Below are 23,920 nucleotides of genomic sequence, written 5' to 3' on the forward strand. Positions count from 1 at the left end.
GTCCTCATGGACCGGCCAGTTCAACCTAACCTAACCTAAGGTTCCCTAGGCCCCTTTAAAACAATCACTCCGTTCTCACACTCAAAATAATACATTTGCTTTTAATTTTTGCAGGGTCGGACCCAAATCCGTTAGCGTCTGCGTATATGTCGACGGCTGCTGGGTTGCCCCAATTCGGGGGTACCACTCTATCGGCTTCGCCACTGGCCAGTGTCGCTTTGAGTAGCGCCGCTGCCGCGGCGGCTGGAAAACAAATCGAAGGTAAGTTCACTAGTGATGCAATATTTCTGGGATGTAAAGCGCAGTTATATGTATATGAAAAGCAGGCAGTACAAGTAGACTTATATTAAGAGTGAATAAAAGTAAAATACATGATCACTGCATGATATGGAGATATACAAAAAAGTTCAGAAAAAGGACTTACTTTTTAACACGCTTATATTAACTTCACTTTTATGTTTGTATGTGCATATGTATGTAACTGTCCCTTTTTGTACCACATAAAAAAAATGTTACGTATACGCACTGATTGCCGTCACCTCAGACGGCACGGACTTCTCTGCGTGTAATTGGCTGGTTTTTAATAAAACAACGTTACTATTATTACCTTTTTATTTGCTGGCTCGAGGTCATATAAATAAAAAACACGGTATATTTCGATTTCACATCGGTATATGATATATGTATATGACCTCGAGCCAGCAAATAAAAAGGTAACACTAAAAAGGTCACCAAACAATCATAATAAGTAAATATTATTATGAGGATTAATTATTAAAGTTCAATGCTAACTCAAATTTCGGGATATCGATTTTTAGAATTTCTTTTTTGAACCTAGCAGAGCTGTTGAAGATTAAAATCATTTGCTTTTTGAAATCTAAGCTTTTCTGCAATCATGATGGTTTGAGTTTTTCAATTCTGCAATCATGCAAAGAAATCGCGGTATCATTCAGCACCGCAAGCATTCAAAAATATTGCTAAATCAGATTGCAGAAGTAAATATATTGAAATCAATAAGTTCACTCAGGTGATTGCGCCTTCGTGGTATGTAAAGTCATGCATTCAGTACCAATCACTTACATACTGCAAAAATGCTCAAATACTCCCTAAAACAAAACGAACATATTTTAAGATCGTTTCCCACGCAGCATTTAGATGATTCAATTTTAAATTTCCTTACATATAAATACAATTTGAATTCTCTTTCTGACTAAATAATGAGTTATGATACAAATGAACAAAAGAAGTCGTCGAATATGAATACTTTTGAAGATCAAAAACTGAAAAGCATTTTTCGATCAATTTTTGGAATCATTTTTGAAGTCCTTTGATGATTAAATTTTAATATTTCATAAAAGCCAACAAAAAGAATAATCAAATATGCTTACCTTTCGATGAATAAAAACTGAATATAGTTTTTCAATTACATTTTGGAAACATATTTGAATCAAATATGTTTACTTTAGGTGATCAAAAATTTATAATCATTTTTAATTCAGCTTTCTGAATCTTTTCTTACTATATTTGTCGACTGAATAATGAATTTTATTCTTGTTAAAATTTTACTTTTCATTAAAAATCCTATTTTTTTCACATACACACATTTCTTCAATCATGAAGTTCAGAAAAAATATACATATTGTAAATGTTTATTATTAAGACATTCTTTAAGACAATGCCCGAAGATTTCCCCAACCATTTCTCCACCTTCGACTTCCCAGAAAATACATAATAGTTGGACAATACAAAAGTTGTGAGCGATTTGACCAGGTAAGTGAAACTCTCTTGACATATGTATGTACCTGGATATGTCTTCAACATCCCGTACCGTATTGTATTTTAAGATATTGACGATCATAGCTGATGTTGGATGTTGTAGTCGGTCAAGTTTGTTTGCGAGTGACCTGTGGTTCAAATAGCTCACTTCCGCATGCTTTCTTCACTTGATGAAATAAGATCATTATGTAGTATCTTATTTTGAATTAGATATGAAGAATAAATGCATTCAAAAATGATTCAAAAATCTCAACCAAAACGTTGGCGGCCACCGTGTTTTGATGGTAGCGTGCTACGCGTACCACACCGTATGCCCTAGGTTCACACCTCGGGCAAAGCAACATCAAAATTTTAGAAATAAGGTTTTCCAATTAGAAGAAAATTTTTCTAAGCGGGGTCGCCCCTCGGCAGTGTTTGGCAAGCGCTCCAGGTGTATTTCTGCCATGAAAAGCTCTCAGTGAAAACTCACCTGCCTTGCAGATGCCGTTCGGAGTCGGCATAAAACATGTAGGTCCCGTCCGGCCGATTTGTAGGGAAAATCAATAGGAGCACGACGCAAATTGGAAAAGAAGCACGACCTTATTATTGAATAATCATTTATGATTCATATTTCGAAACGCTTTTTATTAATATTTGATATCATTGTAAAATTGAGCTTTAATTGTTTTAGAGTAATATTTGACTGCCTTTCACAGTCATTTTCTGATCATATTCGTGAACATATTTCAATCGTTCTTGTTTAGATTTTTGAATCATTTTGGAATGCGATTATGATGCATTTATTCTTCATATCTAATTCAAAATAAGATACCACATAATCTTATTTCATCGGGGGAAGAAAGCATGCGGAAGTGAGCTATTTGAACCACAGGTCACTCGCAAACAAAATTGACCGATATACACCTGCGACTACAACATCCAACATCAGCTATGAACGTCAATATCTTAAAATACGATACTGTACGGGATGTTGAAGACATATCCAGGTACGTACATATGTCAAGAGAGTTTCACTTACCTGGTGAAATAGCTCACAAGTTTTGTATTGTCCAACTATTATGTATTTTCTGGGAAGCCGAAAGTGGAGAAGTGGTTGGGGAAATCTTCGGGCACGAGCAGCATTTGCATTACATTGTCTTGAAGAATGTGTTAATAATAAACATTTTATATATGTACATATTTTTTCTGAACTTCTTGATTGAAAAACTGTGTGTATGGAAAAAAAATAAGATTTTCAATGAAAAGTTTTTGATCATCAAAAGTAATCATATTTGATAATTTCTTTTGTTCAATTGTATGATAACTCATTATTTAGTCAGAAAGAGTGATCAAATTGTATTTATATGTAGGGAAATTCAAAAAACAGAAAATGCTTTTAAATTTTAACGTTTTTAATCATCTTGGGGTATGATATTTAAATATTTTTTGATCAAAATTTTCAAAAATTGCTGGCTGGGTTATGATCAATTAATTTTTTTTTTTTTCGTTGTCAATAAAAGTTGTAATTTTAAAAGAGTGTAGAGTTAATAGCTTTTAGCGCAATGCAGCCAGGAAACCAAGTTTTTATTAACCGTTTATCACAATGCTGTGGAAGTTCCACCGGAGGATACCAACAGCGAACACTCATTTTCTGTGTTTTGCACAATTTAAGGTAAACCGGTTTATAAGAAGCTCGTTTTCGGACTACCAAAGTTTTTGAGTATGATGAAAATCTGGCCGAGGGAGTTTTTTACGGTTGTGTTCAGCCTTTGCAATAAGCTAGGCTATCTGGTGCTAGCCAAAGACAGTCGCGGGTATATTCCGATTACGAAGCTTTTTGGTTGGAACATTGCTCGTGATTAAAATGTATGCCAAATGTCTTTACGATAACTTTATTTAAATTGAAGTTATTGCAAAAATACATGCGACTCTCAGGACGGATGGGCAAACGGATCTTCTTAAAGCTTGGCAAGTTATTTGGTGCTACTTTCCGAAGAAAGTGCAGTCTCCCTGATTTAATACTTCCCAATGCATCTCCATCTATTATCAGGTACCAGATCGGGAAACCCTACCCTGCTTCTTGGCTTTCTTCTGATCAAAAAGCCCGGAACCACATCTATCGCTCAACGATCAATCATTGACAACATGGTCGATGTCAGGTATGACTCCAGAGACCGCTTTTACGGACTCTGCAAGATCCAAATATAGGATGGGACTATCATCTTAAAGAACTCAGAAACAGTTTGCTTAGATCCTGCAAAATATTGAAATCTTTAACAAAAGAAAAATTCTAAATTAAAATCTTAATTACTTTCCTGTTGCCAACGTAAAAACTATTAATCGTTCACAATAATTATCAAGTAACGTAAAAAATAAACGTTGACTTATAATAATTATTGAAATAATAATATTTGAAAATTATTACAAAGTAACGTTTTGGATACATTTTTGAATTCGGGCAACCATTGTAAACCTTACCAAGTAGCGCAACTAACAGCTGATCGCCCAAAATTAGCACACACACAAACATCACTAATGGCCATATTGCGAAAATCTTTAAAGAAATTCAAGTTAAAGTTTTAAACAGACATAAACTGTGATAGTTTCGGAAAATATACTATTCAGGACACCTTATTTGCAGTAATTAACAGAAAATGTTTGCTTATATTTAGGTATTTAGTTATTTTTTAACATTTATCTTCAATATTGATACAAAGATTGAAAGTATATTGATGCAATGCAACTCTGCTCTTCCTGCTGTTCTTCATTCCACCCTAATAATAAATAACTAAATTGGGTCTCTGACTTTCTATGATTTCTTTGTACATGCCAGGGACCCAACCAGTTATACTAAAAAAAGCGTTTTTTATTATAAAAATGTTTGGTACGTATTTACAGTATACCACCGACTTATTTTCTCAGTTAAAAAATATCAGTTAAAACAGTCAAAATCTTTTAAAACCTCTACAAACAAATTTTATATCAATGAATTTCCTAACATCACCAGAATAAAAAATATATATGTAGCTCGCATAAAGTAAAAATCGCAATTAAATTTTTTCAACTCTGTTTTTGAGCACCCTGTTTAAAAAAATGTCTCTGAAGGTAATAACGACAGGGTAATAATACCCAGCAGCCAGATGAAAAACATCACTAGCACTTCTCCCAAAATATTTATTTCTATATCTCGTAACTCCTGGACCGCTCAATTCTAATTACTGTCAGTCTTGTTATTGCTAGTGTTAAGTTGAACTCAAATGTTTACGTCGCACATATCCTAAACCATTGCAGCGACATCACTGGAACTTAGTAAAGTTGCTTTTATTGCTAATATTTTAATTTTAATTTTAAGAAAAGTGGGAGCCAGTGTTGCCAGAAGTTTTTCAGAAAAAAGCCTAGATTGACAAAATGACAAAAATAAAAAGCTAAATCACTAAATAAAAATTTTTAAGGCTAAAAGAATAAAAAAATTAAATTAATTTTTAATCCAATTTAATAAAAAATAAAAAAAAAATGTTTAGGAGATGCTATCTGTGTTTTTATTTAAAAGGGGCATATGATAAAACTTCACTATAGCCTATAAAATTTCGTAATATGTTTGAGGAAAATGGTTGTTATTTACAAAATCAGAAGGCAGATAAAACTATTTTAAATAAGGAAATCTATTTTTTTTGTCCTTTTAAAGAACCCATGAAAAATGTAAACTGTACATGGTATGTGTTTTACACCGACTCCAAACGTTATCTGGCAAATGAATTTTTAGAGGGAATATTTCCATGACAATTTATGGGCTGGCCGATCCACTGCCGATGAGCGACCCCCGGTTAAAATAATTTTTATACTCAGTTGAGCAGAGCTCACAGAGTATATTAACTTTGATTGGATAACGGTTGGTTGTACAGGTATAAAGGAATCGAGATAGATATAGACTTCCATATATCAAAATCATCAGGATCGAAAAAAAATTTGATTGAGCCATGTCCGTCCGTCTGTCCGTTAACACGATAACTTGAGTAAATTTTGAGGTATCTTGATTAAATTTGGTATGTAGGTTCCTGAGCACTCACCTCAGATCGCTATTTAAAATGCAAAATATCGGACTATAACCACGCCCACTTTTTCGATATCGAAAATTAGTACAATTTTGGACAATGGGCGTGGCACCGCCCACTAATTTAAAATTTTTTCAAGCTGTAATTTGGCAGTCGTTGAAGATATCATGATGAAATTTGGCAGGAACGTTACACCTATTACTATATGTATGCAATTAGCAAAATCGGAGAACGACCACGCCCACTTAAAAACAAATTTTTTTTTTAAGTCAAATTTTAACAAAAATGTAATACCTTTACAGTATATAAGTAAATTATGTCAACATTCAAATCCATTAATGATATGGTGCAAAAAATGCAAAAATAAAAGAAATTTTCAAAATGGGCGTGGCTCCGCCCTTTTTCAATTAATTTGTCTAGGATACTTTTAATGCCATAAGTCGAACAAAAATTTACCAACCCTTGTGAAATTTGGTAGGGGAATAGACTCTATGACAATAACTGTTTTCTTTAAAAATGGGTGAAATTGGTTTAAGCCACGCCCACTTTTTATACACAGTCGACCGTCTGTCCTTCCGCTCGGCCTTTAACACGATAACTTGAGCAAAAATCTATATATCTTTACTAAACTCAGTTCACGTATTTATCTGAACTCTCTTTGTATGGGTATAAAAAATGGCCGAAATCCGACTATGACCACGCCCACTTTTTCGATATCGAAAATTACCAAAAACGATTTGTTGTCATACCCGAGAAATGGAGAATGGCCAAGGCGGTCCCGCTACTAAAGCCTGGTAAACCAGCTAACATAGGAGAGTCGTATCGTCCGATATCTCTCCTATCGCCAGTAGCAAAGACGCTCGAAGCCATTTTACTCCCTTATTTCCAAGCAAATTTGCAACTAGCCTCCCATCAGCATGGCTTCAGAAAACTCCATAGCACTACCTCCGCGCTAAATGCCATCAGCACCCAGATAAATTGCGGTTTAAATCAAAACCCCCACCATAGAACAGTACTCGTAGCGCTAGACCTATCAAAAGCTTTTGATACGGTCAACCATGGCTCGTTACTGCAAGACCTGGAAGGGTCTACCCTTCCCCCATGTCTTAAAAGGTGGACCGCAAATTATCTGGGTGGTCGGCAGGCATCGGTGCTATTTAGAAACGAAACATCAAAGCCAAGGAGAATTAAACAAGGGGTGCCACAGGGTGGTGTCCTATCCCCACTTTTGTTTAATTTCTACATATCTAAGCTACCTTCACCACCGGAAGGAGTCACAATCGTTTCCTACGCCGATGACTGCACAGTAATGGCCACAGGCCCAGGCCCACAGATCGATGAGCTATGCAATAAAATAAACGGCTACCTCCCTGATCTCTCCAGTTTTTTCGCCTCGCGAAACCTGGCATTATCACCGACTAAATCTTCCGCGACCTTATTTACAACATGGACGTCCCAAATGTCGACCATTTTGAACATCCACGTCGATGGCTCTACGCTACCGACTGTCCTACACCCCAAAATCTTGGGTGTGACGTTTGATCAGGATCTACATTTTGGTGAGCACGCAGCCGCAATTGTTCCGAGAATTCAGAGCCATAACAAAATCCTCAAATCCCTTGCTGGCAGTACCTGGGGAAAAGATAAAGAAACGCTCATGACTACATACAAAGCAATTAGCCAGCCGATTACGTGCTACGCGTCACCCATATGGTCGCCAAGCCTAAAAATTACCCACTGGAAGAAGCTACAGGCCTGCCAAAATACTGCTCTCAGAATTGCCACGGGCTGTCTTCTTATGTCCCCAGAACACCATCTACATAATGAGGCGAGAATACTCCCCATCAGGGAAAGAAACGAGATGCTGACCAAACAGTTCCTGTTGAATACCCAGAAACCTGGGCATCCCAACAGACATCTGATCGACGAGCCAGCACCGCCTAGGGGCTTAAGGAGTCATCTCCGTAAGCATTTTGAGGAAATACGGCATCTGAGAACACAGCCGTATGAAGCGAAAAAACATAAGCAGGTCCTTGGTGAACTCCACAAACAGGCGTCGGACCTTCATGCCGGGAATTGCCCGGTGAACCCAGTACTCAAAGTAAAGTATCCAAAACTTGCGGAAGAGGAACGCATACTCCCCAGGGAAACGCGTGTTACTCTGGCTCAACTTCGTTCTGGATACTGTAACAGGTTAAACTCTTACCTATCCAGAATCAACCCCGACATACAAAATGTATGCCCCGCTTGCAATGTGTCCCCACATGACACCAACCATCTCTTTAATTGTAATGTGGAACCAACGCCTCTAACACCCCTTTCCCTATGGTCCACCCCTGTTGAAACAGCAAGTTTCCTTGGACTCCCGTTAGAGGATATTGATGACAGTTTGTGATCGGTCGCGTCTGTTAGGTGGGGCGAAGCACTGCTACAACAACAACAACAACCAAAAACGAAAAAAATGCCATAATTCTATACCAAATACGAAAAAAGGGATGAAACATGGTATTTGGATTGGTTTATTGACGCAAAATATAACTTTAGAAAAAAACTTGGTAAATTGGGTGTGACACCTACCATATTAAGTAGAATGAAATGAAAAAGTTCTGCAGGGCGAAATAAAAAACCCTTGAAATAATGGCAGGAATACAGTTCGTGGTATTATATATATAAATAAATTAGCGGTATCCAACAGATGATGTTCTGGGTCAACCTGATCCACATTTTGGTCGATATCTGCAAAACGCCTACACATATACAACTACCACCACTCCCTTTTAAAAGCCTCATTAAAACCTTTAATTTGATACCCATATCGTACAAACCCATTCTAGAGTCACCCCTGGTCCACCTTTATGGCGATATATCGAAAAGGCGTCCACCTATAGAACTAAGCCCCACGCCCTTTTAAAATACTCATTAACACCTTTCATTTGATACCCATATCGTACAAACAAAGTCTAGAGTCACCCCTGGTCCACCTTTATTGCGATATCTCGAAAAGGCGACTACCTATACAACTACCACCACTCCCTATTAAAACCCTCATTAATACCTTTAATTTGATACCGATATCATACAAACATATCCTAGAGTAACCCCTGGTCCACCTTTATGGCGATATTTTGAAAAGGCGTCCACCTATAGAACTAAGCCCCACGCCCTATTGAAATACTCATTAACACCTTTCGTTTGATACCCATATTGTACAAACGCATTCTAGAGTCACCCCGGGTCCACCTTTATGGCGATATCTCGAAAAGGCGTCCACCTACAGAACTAAGGCCCACTCCCTTTTAAAATGCTCATTAACCCCTTTCATTTGATACCCATATCGTACAAACAAATTCTAGGGTCACCCCTGGTCCACCTTTATGGCGATATCTCGAAACGGCGTCCACCTATGGAACTAAGGATCACTCCCTTTTAAAATACTCATTAGCACCTTTTATTTGAAACCCATATCGTACAAACAAATTCTAGAGTCACCCCTGGTCCACCTTTATACCGATATCTCGAAAAGGCGACCACATATACAACTACCAACACTCCCTTTTAAAACCCTCATTAATACCTTTAATTTGATACCCATATCGTACAATCATATTCTAGATTCATCCAAGGCCCGCCTTTATGACGATATCTCGAAAAGGCGTCCACCTATAGAACTAAGGCCCACTCCCTTTTAAAATACTCATTAACACCTTTCGTTTGATACCCATATTGTTCAAACGCATTCTGGAGTCACCCCTCCACCTTTATGCCGAAAAGGCGACCACCTATACAACTACCACCACTCCCTTTTAAAACTGTCATTAATACCTTTATTTTGATACCCATATCGTACAAACACATTCTAGAGTCACCCCTGGTCCACTTTTATGGCGATATCTCGAAAAGGCGTCCATCTATAGAACTAAGACCCTGGCGCTTTTAAAATACTCATTAGCACCTTTCGTTTGATACCCATATTGTACAAACGCATTCTAGAGTCACCCCTGGTCCACCTTTATGCCGATATCTTGAAAAGGCGACCACCTATACAACTACCACCACTCCCTTTTAAAACCCTCATTAATACCTTTAATTTGATACCCATATCGTACAAACACATTCTAGAGTCACCCCTGGTCCACCTTAATGGCGATATCCCCCACGCCCTTTTGAAATACTCATTAACTCCTTTGGTTTGATACCCATATTGTACCAACACATTCTAGAGTTACCCCTGGTCCACCTTTATCCCGATATCCCGAAAAGGCGACCACCTATACAATTACCACCACTCCCTTTTAAAACCCTCACTAATACCTTTAATTTGATACCCATATCGTACAAACACATTCTAGAGTCCCCCTGGTCCACCTTTATGGCGATATCTCGAAAAGGCGTCCACCTATAGAACTAAGCCCCACGCCCTTTTAAAATACTCATTAACACCTTTCGTTTGATACCCATATTGTACAAACGCATTCTAGAGTCACCCCTTGTCAACCTTTATGCCGATATCTCGAAAAGGCGACCACCTATACAACTACCACCACTCCCTTTTAAAACCCTCATTAATACCTTTAATTTGACACCCATATCGTACAAAAAAATTCTAGAGTCACCCCTGGTCCACCTTTATGGCGATATCTCGAAACGGCGTCCACCTGTGGAACTAAGGATCACTCCCTTTTAAAATACTCATTAACACCTTTCGTTTGATACCTATATTGTACAAACGCATTCTAGAGTCACCCCTGGTCCACCTTTATGCCGATATCTCGAAAAGGCGACCACCTATACAACTACCACAACTCCCTTTTAAACCCCTCATTAATACCTTTAATTTGATACCCATATCGTACAAACAAATTCTAGGGTCACCCCTGGTCCACCTTTAGGGCGATATCTCGAAACGGCGTCCACCTGTGGAACTAAGGATCACTCCCTTTTAAAATACTCATTAACACCTTTCATTTGATACCCATATCGTACAAACAAATTCTAGAGTCAACCCTGATCCACCTTTATGGCGATATCCCTAAATGGCGTCCACCTATAGAACTATGGCCCACTCCCTCATAAAATACTCTTTAATACCTTTCATTTGATACACATGTCATACAAACACATTCCAGGATTACCCTCGGTTCATTTTCCTACATGGTTATTTTCCCTTATGTTGTTACCATAGCTCTCAACTGAGTATGTAATGTTCGGTTACATCCGAACTTAACCTTCCTTACTTGATTGATATAGGTTATTATGTCTATGAAAAAAGGAATTTTTATATTTTTTTTATTTAATTGAAAATAAAATTTTCAAAAATAAAAATTTTTTTTTATCAATTTTATTTATATAACAAAAAAATGTAAGAAAAATATAAAAAAAAAATCGGCCGACCCCGGGATTAGTGGGGATAATTGCAGAATTGATTGAAGTTTTTTTAGGAGGAAAAAATGGCGAAATTCGAAAAATCTCGAAAAACTGAAAAATTTAAAAACAAATTTTTTGTCAATTTTTGAAAAAGTTATAGCATTTTGAAAACAAAAACGGTGTTCTTTTAAAAATTCATAACTTTTTTTGAGTTGGATGAAAAAATTCTGAAAAACGTCTTTCTTAAGCTAGAAGAAGAAGAAAAACTTTCAGCCAATTCTAAAGGGGTCGGGTTCAAAATTGGTCGAAATGAGATGGAATACCCCATATAGAAAAACAAGCAGTTATCCTATTCGTGTGGAAGCGATGATTTATGTATCATTGCATAGCTCTTTTGTCTACATGTGGGGTTAGAAACCCAGTTAAATGTTTCTGGAATCAAAAATTCAATTTCGCTTGGAAGCCATTTCGAAGCAGATTAGACAGTGACAAAATCGAGTGGCAAGCACACGGAACGAAAATGATATTAGGTTTATGTTACCTTAATAAACTTACTACGCCTCGATTTATGCCTGCCATAATATTCCTTAGCGCCTCAAATTTTTTAAATCTAGCCCAAATTCATTCAATGTTTTTAAAATTAAATCTACGTAAAACCGTAAAACTCTTTATCTAGATTTTCTAAAATTTTAAAAAAAGCTAAAAAGAGCTAAAAAATTTCTAAAAAAAAATATGAATAAAGCTTAAAGCTAAATTGCAACTTTTCAAACTACAGGGAGAAAAAACCGCTAAATCTAGCTTGAAAAAAGCTAAAATGGCAACACTGGTGGGAGTTTCACAGAACTCTATCATGGTATATTTTATGTACATACATAAATACAGTGGCGGATTTACGGGGGATTTTCGTACCTTTTTACGGCATGAAAATTCGTTCGCAGCCAAAATCGGTCAGTAAAATATGGCTGTATATTCAAGCTTTAAACACATACAGCATTAAGAAACTAATTTTCCCATAACTATTTCCCAACAATCGCCTAGGTTTTTTGAAAAATTCTTCTACTACTTCGTTTAGAGAAAGTGGTATATCAATATGGATATTCAATGAAGCGAGTCCATTCAAACGTTCTTGACTGATTGTACTCCGCAAGTATGATTTTAACCTTTTGAGGGCGGAAAATGTGCGTTCTGGTGTTGCTGTTGAAACTGGTAGAACGGCTTATATGCGTAATATATTATTTACATGTTCGAAAGCATTTGGTATTACCATCTGAAAAAATAGGTAGGTAGGTAGGTAGGTGAAATGGCTGCGACCGTGGTCGCCCACGTAGCTATTTAAAGCCGTTTTGATGCCATGTAGCTCGTCTAAAAACCTACGGAATGTTACGGTCAATGTATTACAACCAGCCAGAGTTGTTGATAAAATTAAGAATATTCGAGATTGCTATCACAGATATCCCCCTGAGGTCTTCTAGAAACGGGGTTCCAAGGAACCTTAGCCGGGCTCTAGCTAGAGCCGGGCATTTACACATAAAGTGTTATACTGTCTCCCTGGCATTTGGATCTTTGCAGCTTCGGCAGTACTCTTTATACGGAATGCCCATCTTTTCCGCATGATTACCTACTGCCCAATGACCGGTGCAGACTGCTATCGTGTAGACGTGTGTTAGCCCTGGATTTGTTCAGAAGACGTCTCGTCACCTTTCCATCATAGTTTGGCCAAATGGATTTTGATATCGCACAGGTGGTGATGTTATTCCACCTCCGTTCACCTCCGATGAGCCACTGCGTGCTAGCTCGTCGGCCTTCTCGTTACCCTCTATCTCCCTATGACCCGGGCCCAGATAACGCGTAGTTCTAGATTGGTGAATAACTGGCATATGAGTCGCTTACAAGCCCATAATAATTTTGAGTTAATGTGTGGCGAGGAATGCGCTTTTATCGCTGCTTGGCTATCTGACAGGATGCAAACTTTACCAGCTACATTCAAGCCCTCCAGTGATTTGCAGGCTTGCCAAATCGCGAGGATTTCTGCTTGAAACACGCTGCAGTGCGATGGGAGTCTGAATGATGCAGAACAATCTAGGGACTCAGAGAAGACTCTGGCCCCTACTCCCGATTCCATCTTGGAGCCGTCAGTGTAGATTTGGATGTCGTCTCGGTACTACATGTACCATCCGGAAGTTTCTTTAGGATACTAATAGGCCTTTGCTGAGTATCCTTCCAACACCCAGACTCCCTGAGTCTCAGTGCGGTTTGTGACGATGTACAAAGAATATGCAAGTCGATCGGGAGCAGGTGCAAAATGGGGTCTAGAGCAGCTGTGAGGCAAGTGCGTCCGGCCCCCATGGCACCAACGCACGCAGTGCGGTAAACTTTTTGCAGGCTTCTGAGATTGTAGCTCTTTCTCAGAGCTTCCCACAAGACTATGGAACCATAGGTAAGCACCGGTCGCACCACCGCCTCGTGCATCCAAAGTACCATGCTTGGCTTGAGTCCCATTTCTTACCAAACATTGGTTTGCAGGCATAGAAGGCGATGCCGGCGTTCCGTACCCGCTCTTCGATACATTGTTAGGCCCATATACTTGGTATTCGATGACAGGGTTAGTTGCTGGCCGTTTAAGAATGGTAGTCTGAAGGCAGGTGGCTTGTACTTCCACGTGAAGAGAAGCAGATCCGTCTTGTCGGGATTTCCATAAGTCGAACAAAAATTTACCAATCCTTGTGAAATTTGGTAAGGGCATAGATTTTAAGACGTTAACTTTTTTCTGAAAAAATAGGCGAAATCGGTTGAAGCCACGCCCAGTTTTTATACACAGTCATCCGTCTGTCCTTTCGCTCGGCCGTTAACAAGATAACCTGAGCAAAAATCGATATATATTTACTAAAAATAGTTCACGTACTTATCTGAACTCACTTTATCTTCGTATAATAAATGGCCGAAATCCGACTATGACCACGCCGATATCATATATATTTTCCGATATCGAAAATTACGAAAAATTAAAAAATGCCATAATTCTATATCAAATACGAAAAAAAGGATGGAACATGGTAATTGGATTGGTTTATTGACGCAAAATATAACTTTAGAAAAAAAAATTTGTAAAATGGGTGTGACACCTACCATATTAAGTAGAAGGAAATGAAAAAGTTCTGCAGGGCGAAATTAAAAGCCCTTGGAATCTTGGCAGGAATACTGTTCGTGGAATTACATATATAAATAAATTAGCGGTACCCGGCAGATGATGTTCTGGGTCATCCTGGTCCTCATTTTGGTGGGTATCTCGAAAACGCCTTCACATATACAACTACCACCACTCCCTTTTAAAACCCTCATTAACCTTTAATTTGATACCCATATCGTACGAACACATTATAGAGTCACCCCTGGTCCACCTCTATGGCGATATCTCGAAAAGGCGTCCACCTATAGAACTAAGGCCCACTAGCTTTTAAAATACTCATTATCACCTTTCGTTTGATATCCATATTGTACAAACGCATTCTAGAGTCAACCCTGGTCCACCTTTATAACGATATCCCGGAAAGGCGTCCACCTATAGAACTAAGCCCACGCCCTTTTAAAATACTCTTTAAGACCTTTCATTTGATACCCATACCGTACAAATAAATTCTAGTGTCAGCCCTGGTCCACCTTTATGGCGATATCCCTAAATGGCGTGCACCTATAGAACTATGGCCCACTCCCTCTTAAAATACTATTTAATACCTTCCATTTGATACACATGTCATACAAACACATTCCAGGGTTACCCTAGGTTCATTTTCCTTCATGGTGATTTTCCCTTATTTTGTCTCCATATCTATCAACTGAGTATGTAATGTTCGGTTACACCCGAACTTAGCCTTCCTTACTTGTTTCAAGCTAGATTTAGCTTTTTGTTCTCTCTTTAGCTTTAAAAGTTGCGATTAACTTCAATCTTTTTTTTTTCAAATTTTTTTTAGAAATTTGTTAGCTCTTTTTGGCTTTTTTCAAAATTGTGGAAAATTTAGATAAACAGTTTTATGTGGATCCAATTTTAAGAACATTGAATGAGATTTAAAAAATTTGAGAGGCAGAAATCGAGGCGTAGTAACTTCATTAAGGCAACATCAACCTAATCTCATTTCCGTTGCAAAAATTGAATAACTCCTTGTTTTTCTGTACTTATGTCAACAGGCATAATATTTATTTGAAAGATACCGTTGCGTGTAAGGCTTATAGCTCATAACATATAACAACTTTATTATAATGCTTATGGGCCACCAAAAATAAGGCTTACTTACATAAGGCCTTATAAAAGTAACTACTGGCTGTATTAGGACCTTTTACATAAGGCTCATACATATATAGTCCACTCAAAGACAGGCTTATGCTGTTATGATAACGAGCTTGAATAAGGATTGGTGTACCATAGTATAACCGTTTTATAAGTTTTATTGCACAATTTTATGAAAACTACAAAATTTGCGTTTTTCTTGCAGTTTTCATAAAATTGTGCAATAAAACTTATAAAAAGAGCTTATGGACTTATTACACTCGGAACAGATAAAACCGTCTTTGCCAAGAAAATAAAGAACATACATCTATATTAGAAAATAAGTTGCGATAAAATCAGAGCGTTCCCTCAGATTGATAATGGAGTATATCCCTGAAAAAAATTTATGAGTCGCAAAGGAGTATGCCGCTAATGCCATTTTTGATCTCTTTGTAAGCGCTGAAATGTTCCGTTTTGTCCAAGCATGCCCTTTGAGGAGACTAATTGTACTCACACCCGAAAGGGAACGATAGGACCAATCCCCTTTGAACTCATATAGGAACGAATGAAGACTTATCCCCTTTCGTATGAAAAAGTGTTAGTTTTGGTATGGTATGTCGATATGTACATTTTGAAAGCAAGACTAAAGCTTGCAAAAGATTGTTCAATACATTTAAGAAATAAAATAATTGCCAACTCATTCTAAAAATATGGGTCGACGATAATGGAACATATGTTCCTAGTAATTTAGGTTAGGTATGGGGCTCCGCATTTTTCATAAATAATTCGATTCAATCCACTGTAATGTGTCTCTTCTTACTCATTTCGTTGCCGTTTTTGTTTTTTAATTTGTCTTCAAATGGGCTCCATAAATTTCAAACTGACTAGGCCCAACTATACCCAAAAGGGACTAAGGGGATCAATTATGCCCCAATGTAGACAAAAGAGACCAATCGAAAATCACTATGTTTAAGAATTAATCCCACGATTTATTGTAGGGATGGTCCTAGTAATTAGGTCCGGTATATAGGCCTCTACATTTTTCTTAAACAATTCGATTCAATCACCTGTAATCTTCTTTATTTTACTAATATCGTTGCCGTTTTTTAATGTTTCTTAAAATGGGCTATAAAGATTTCAAACTGACCAATTCCAACTGTACCCGAAAGGGACTAGAGTGGATCAATTTTGCCTCAATGTAGACATAAGAGGTCAATCAGAGACCACCCTTTTTAGGGATTAACCGCACGATTTTATGCAGGGTATTTTATGGTAACATGTTCATGTGGAAAAGAAACCACTATTATATTTCCAAACGAGGAAAGCAGTAAATCCACTTTAAAAGATAAGAAGGCAGTATAAAAAAAATATTACAGCTTTCTCTGAAACTTGGTTGTATGTAGAAATTTTTAACTTTAACATTAAAATAACATTGTAATAAATTGTATTGTTAGAAAGATTTCTAATCAAAAAAAATTTAAGTAAAAATTGTCTATGAAAAAATATAAAAAGGCAGAAAATTCTGCTGCTTTTAGGTTTACAAGACATGGAGGCAGTTTGTGTGTTATTTTAATTTCAATTAAATTAAGCCATTATCATTAATTTTCGTGGTGTAGCAAAGAAAACTATTTATTTAGTTAAAACAAACGCAAAACTCGTACTTCGCATTTCTCTGATTTCACTTTTTACACTTTACTGCCTTTTCGGTACGGACGGCAATGTACTTAGTACGACTAGCGTGACTTCTCTCATTTTTTCTGCAGGGTTATTTCGGTGAGCCAGTTGAAATTTAAAAAAAAAAAATAATAATAATAAAATTGATATTAGATAGTACTTTGATCAAAGTTTACCACAACAAAAATATCCATACAAACATAAAAATGCATTCTCCGAATTGGAAATGGCGAATTTCTACTCATACCCTAAATTTCTTTTTTGAAAATTATAATTTTTTTCTTCAAGGACGTTTAAAATATACTAGTAAATATCTAATGGGAAAAATTAAAATTTTATTGGCGTATCAAACAATAACTAACTAATAATCATTATAAGAAATATAGTGAGGAATTTTTTTGTTTTCTAATTAGTTATTATCTAATATAGCTATTAAATTTTTTCAACAAATATGTCGATATAAAATTATATTACTTTTTTAATGTGCCATGAAAATTTTGATATCATTCATTAAAGATTTGCCGATTTATAAGAATTTTATTTTTCCCTGAAGAGGAAGTCAATGAAAGTTGTCCTCATTTCATTCGCTACTTCAGTTTTTAGAGATTCGTTTAAGAAAGTTTGACCCATAACGTTAATCTATATTGCAATATGCTTTCGTATAATTTCAGGTCCCGAAGGGTGTAACTTATTTATCTACCACCTGCCACAAGAGTTTACTGACACCGATTTGGCTTCGACCTTCCTGCCATTCGGAAATGTAATATCCGCTAAGGTCTTCATAGACAAACAAACCAATCTCTCCAAATGTTTCGGCTTTGTTTCTTTCGATAATCCTGAATCGGCGCAGGTAGCCATCAAAGCTATGAACGGGTTTCAAGTGGGCACAAAACGTTTAAAGGTACAACTCAAGAAACCTAAGGATGCATCAAAACCTTACTAGACGTATGTCGAACTAATCATCATGTACACCAAACAATAAATATACTGGCGACAAGGTACAAATGAAATATGGAGAAGCGAAATTAAGGGAATGGGAGATCTTTAGTAGCAATATTTTGAATTACATAACTGAAGTAAAGTGAACATGTTATGTGGTGAATGATGTTAGTGTCGGAGGTAGGATTTTAAAACGAATGTTACTATTGCATACATATGTATAAAAGCAGCACAGCAAGTGCATGCGTGCATACATATGTACATATTATATTTGTTAATTATTACATATTTGTAAGAGTATTTGCTCGAATAATGTCAATTTTGTAAATCGATTAATGTACATATTTTGACAGCTAGCTTTGTCCAAAAATAATTCTTACACAATATACTTTGATAAATTATAATCACTTTTGCTAATGAAGCAAAACCTTACGTGGATATGAAAAACAATACTACATATGTATGTATGTATATGAGTTTTAAGTTGAATTTTTAGTTCATATAAATTGGGTTTTTTGTACATTATTTGATCTAGTTTTTAAGTTATTTTACATTGTTTAACGCTTTCATAACACAATATGAAACAAACTAATGAATTTTACGATATCGAAGTACACATACTTATGTACATACATATGTATTCAGTATGTACATGGTAAATAGGTATGTACATAAACAAATTGAACACATTAAACCAAAGTTTCAAACAAAATCTACATTGCTGGGACTAATGTAAATTAAAAAATGTGTCCGTCGCATTTTTAAGCAACGTAAACTAAATTCTAAATTGAAGTTAAAGGTCTGAAATTTTAAAGAAAATCAGTTACTGAGCTTCTTTATATTGTTTCGTCATATGGCCATATATTTATAAGGTACTTGAATTTCATGCATACATATGTATTTACATATATATAAATAACAATTTGTAACCTATAAGGGCAATTTATTCAAACTGGCAAATGCATTTTAAAATTCGTCAACCATACTCGTACAAACATCGTAAGCTTATATAAAAAAAAATATGGTGTTACTAGTACTCGTATTATATTTTCACTTGTCTCGAATGCGTACTTCCAAATTATTCATTTGAAAGCGTTTATATTGGCCTCATTCGCATTGCTCTTAAACTTCTCTGCCACTGACGTAATTGAAAAAATATCAGAAATACAAAGCAATTTTTGGAAGATTTGTCAGTTTGGTTCCTAGTGGAAACTGCTATTTATAACTCTGGTACAACACTAAGGTTATGATACGTGATATTTCGTTTACCCATTGAAACCCAGCAACTTTTAGTAAGAAAACGTCAAAAGCGTGAGATGTGTGGATTGCATTTGCAGGCCGAATACGTCGAAATGCGGTTTGTATGAGGGAATGACTTAATTTGGAATTGTTTGCCCAAAATGACGCATTTGGTGCATTGTAAATATGATATGACGAGGTATCTTTAGTTGGGTGTGCGCTTGTTTGAATGAGTTGCTATATTGGCTGTGTTTTTTTTACATGTACATATGTATATACCTATGCACTTATACTATATGTGGCCTGCTAAGGGTGTAATCTATCAACACTTATGAAATTATTGCGCAGAAAATTAGTACTGCTAAATTTCAGTATGCATTATTATAAGTACTCAACTGAAATGTGTCTCCATTTTATCTCAACACTATTCCCAACTTCTATGACCGACCGATTTAGCTATATGTTATACACTATGGCCAACAGAGGTGCGTGTCTCCGCTATGCAGAACAACCCGTTTTGTAACGAAATATCTATCACTGCCGCGAGTGTTCAATAAGTGCGGCTTGGTGGGTCTCCTCAACTTTACCTAAGTCATGATAAGCGTTTTTTAACTGCGAATGCAGTTGTATATACATGTAGAAAAAACACTGCTATTGTTAAGAAATATATTCATTAAATTTAAATACCAATCAGTTAGTATTGCTGTGATTGATATTAAATTTAAGATATATATGTACATATGTATGTTCATACTAGAGAGAGAGAATTAGTCGTTTTTATCTTAAAAGTAAAATTCATATATATCAAATAATAGTGTTATTAAAAGCGTGTGCTTAACATTACGGCTTTATGTCCTGTATAAAAATTAAACCCACCTAAATCGTTACTCTGCAGGAAAACTGCACTTTTCTAATAAAAATAAGTGAATATATTTTTAACCGACACCTATTAAGCTTTTGATAAGGCCCTATAAAACAAAATGTAGATTCAATATCGATGTCAAAACAAATATTCACCATATTTTAAATTGATCGATAATGCCTTGCGCACAATTAAGTGACTTTATAAAATGATTTTTTATTATAAGCACCCGACTTTTGTTTACCTTACATATTTACGCCTTTCTTCAACAGCTTTCAAATGTTTCCTGCACGCTTAGAAAAAAATTTCATTTGGAAAGCAACAACAAACTAAGCAACATAGTTTTTCTCGCCTAATTTGTTTTTCAATGGAACATTTTTTCTAAGCAGCAAAAATATTAAGAAGCCAGAGAAAGAAACGCCCATTGTTTGAGATAGGCACACACAAAGTTTAAAGTATATACATGCATAAATGGACGTATTGCACTTATAATTCTACATGTACATATTTATGTATAATGAATTCTTTTCAAATGTTTATTGTTGCTTGCTTCATAATTTCACGTAGTTACTTATTTAATACATATACATATATGTATAATCACATATCGTAGGCTTATGTTCAATACCCTCTATTAGCAAAAACTTTATTTTTCACGAAATCAAAATAAAAAACGGATTTGACGGCTATATTGTATGAATATGAAGTACCCTTAGTGATTAAATATTTATTTGTTGTTTAAAACTCAGTTTAAATATCAGATAGAAAGATGAAAATTATTTTAAAAAACATGTTGTTGATGGAGGTCTTTGTCAGGGCCTTGTTTTGAGTATGACGCCTTGTAATAGTCAATCAATCAACATCTTTTTCGACGCTGATAATTTTGATATACGGAAATTTAAGTCCGTCTCGACCTCTTTACATCATTACATCCCAACATTATGCTATAATACCCAACGGATAGGTCTAGCTGGGTATGCAAATTTATGCCGACGGGTTTTTTCTTTCGTGAAATGATTTCATTGCTGATAGAGGAATTTCCAAAAGGAAAATTAGTAGCATTTGAGCTAAGGTTTAAAGCAAACATTTATGTCATATATGAAAGGTGAATCTGAGATCATTTTACTGTGAAGAACTCATTTGCGTTAAAATTGGTGTTGATATGAATTGAATATAAGCCGTCGATATATAGTTATACATGCGCATACACAAAACAAATGTAGGTACTCTTACTCAATATTTTAGTACTGCTTTGTTAATGCATTATTTTTATGATTATGTTTGATGAATTTCTTTGTTATTTGTAAAATGCATTATGATTTATATTCCTAAATTGGTTCTGATTAATCAAATGCTGAAACTTTATTATTGTATTTTATATAAATAAAACTTCGTTTCTCTCTGAAATTTCTGTAAAAGTTTGTATTTAATTTGCTCTTGGGTTTATTTGCATTAGTATATATGTATGAAGCATTGCTTAAGCGGCAGTTACTCACGAACGTACGTACCAAAAACGTGTCAGCTGACACGACCTATCTTATGAGTGTGCAATGTAAACGAAAACTCACCGACGTGCAACGCCCGTACGTACGTAGCCCGGAACGTAGAAATCAAAACAATTTTGATTTTTTCCGTAAGAACGTGTCAGCTGATCGCTCTCTCACTAGACAGAGTTCCCTAGTAAACTTTTGTGCGCTACTTTTTGACCATTTGCAGTTTTATGCAAAAACATCTAATTAAAGTTTGAAAAATTGTGAAAATAATTCGAAATAATTATGTAAAAGTGCAGATTATAAATATGTAATATATTTATATTTATTTAATATTAATTCCAGCCTTTTACAATATCAAAAATTAAATTGGAAAAAGTTGATGTTTCCATAAGCATGCATGCAAAATGGTCAATGGCTACAGTGCTTATCTGTAAACAATACACACATAAATATGTTATGTACATGTACACAGACGCACACATTGATTCCTACGGGCTTGAGAGTTCGGTCAAACGGTTTTCGTACGACAAACGTCTGTACGTACGGCATACGTCGGTGGGTAACTACCGCTTTATCTGCAACCAAAAACTTTTGAGTTACACTAAAAGTCTGAATACATATTTTATTCACTCTTAAATAATAATAAATAGAAAATCCGATCTCAGCCCATTTTCCTTAAAACATTCTTTATTCACTTACTTAAATTAGTAAGTAATTGGAGCTCAACCGTCTAAACAGTTTCCGCCGAGTTTTTATAATAATACTTTACAATAATACTTATAATATATTATTATGATATTTAGTATAATCAGAAACAATAGATACTGAGAGGTAGAAGCTAGAGTACTACGTTAATGGGTTTTTTATTATATCACAGATCCTTAAAAATACCAATATTACTTACTTAATTGGCACTTATCTGTTTAAACAACAAGGTGGGTAAACTTACACCAATTGGTCACACCAAGGGAATTTAAATCGCTTTCCACCTGGTCCTGCCAGCGGAGTGGGGGCCGCCGCCCTCTTCCTCTGCTTCTATAGGCAGGATCCAATAAAAATTCTTTCTTAGCTGGAGCGTCATCTTTCATTTGAATAACATGGCCTTGCCAGCGTAGCCGCTGCCATTTGCATCGTCGTAAAGGCCTCTACCGTAGATGTTTCGAAGAACTTTTCTCTCGAACAGTCATGGTCCATGCTTCTGTAGAACACTCTTTAAGTTTGTCGAGAGACGACTTTACTTTTCAATTACTTACCTAGTCCATAGTAGCATTTATTGGCAAGAGTGATTCTTCGCTGGATTTCAGAGCAGATGTTGTTTATGTTAATGCTGATTCCCCAATAAACGAAGCCTTTTGCTATTTCGAAATTATGGCTGACAACAGCGGCGAAGTTACCAAAGCACAAATAACCTGATTCTTTGCTCGATAACAGCAAGTTCTTCGTTTTGTCTCCTTTTTCCAGTTTGGAGTAAGCAGAGCTTAAAGCGCGGGTATTCAGGTCGACGATACCGATGTTATCAGCATACGCCAGTAATTGCACGCTTTTATAGAAAATTGTTCCTGAGCGGTTAAGTTCTGCAGCTTGTGTTATTTTTTCCAACTGAAACCTCGCTTAATTTCGAACGGCTCGGAGAGGATCCTTCCAATACTCTGACTAAGCTGATGATGTTGCAGAACGACGTTTTGCACAGCCGTAGAAGTTTTGCCGGGAATCAAAATTCAGACATAGCGGCAGAGGCAGCTCCTTTTCGTGCTATCGATGGCGGCTTTAAAATCTACGAAGAGGTGATGTGTGTCAATACTTTTTTCGTGGGTTTTCTCCAAGATTTGGGGCATTGTGAAAATCTGGTCGATGATAGATTTACCAGGTCTGAAGAGGTAGCCAATTCACGGTGGACTTAATTTTTTCGCAAATTACATTTCCCATAAATTTGTTTTCGATATTAAAGAGACTAATGCCGCGATAGTTGGAGCAGTTTGTAGGATCTCATTTCTTGTGGACTGGGCAAAGAACCCTAGACTCCCATTGTCTGGCATGCACTCGTCCGGCCATATTTTGCAAAGAAGCTGATGCATGCGCCTTACCATCGCCGCCGTATTTGAATAGCTTCGCAGGCAATCCAACAATGCTCATCGCCTTGTTGTTTTTTAGTCTGGTATGGCTTTTCTGACTTCGTCTTAATCGGGAGTGGACATTAATTCCATCATCATCGGTCGGTTACTCGCTCGGGTTCATCATCCCTGTGCTGTGCATCGCCGTCTCCATCTAGGGGAGCAGAGAA

At 36.4% G+C, this 23,920-nt stretch overlaps 1 protein-coding gene across 7 annotated transcripts in view; it reads left to right on the plus strand.

Moving 5' to 3' along the window:
* bru1 (bruno 1) overlaps positions 1-21,564 on the plus strand; it is a 956,171-nt gene extending 934,607 nt beyond the window's left edge. For all 7 annotated transcript variants that reach the window (XM_067766460.1, XM_067766463.1, XM_067766462.1 and 4 more), the window contains 2 exons: positions 115-261; positions 17,778-21,564. In XM_067766460.1, coding sequence (XP_067622561.1) covers positions 115-261; positions 17,778-18,049 — 419 coding nt within the window. In that variant the 3' untranslated portion in view covers positions 18,050-21,564. The remainder of the gene's footprint in view (positions 1-114; positions 262-17,777) is intronic.
* The last annotated feature ends 2,356 nt before the right edge of the window (positions 21,565-23,920 follow it).

Source organism: Eurosta solidaginis, chromosome 2 (genome assembly GCF_040869045.1).
Source record: "Eurosta solidaginis isolate ZX-2024a chromosome 2, ASM4086904v1, whole genome shotgun sequence".
Taxonomy (NCBI): domain Eukaryota; kingdom Metazoa; phylum Arthropoda; class Insecta; order Diptera; family Tephritidae; genus Eurosta; species Eurosta solidaginis.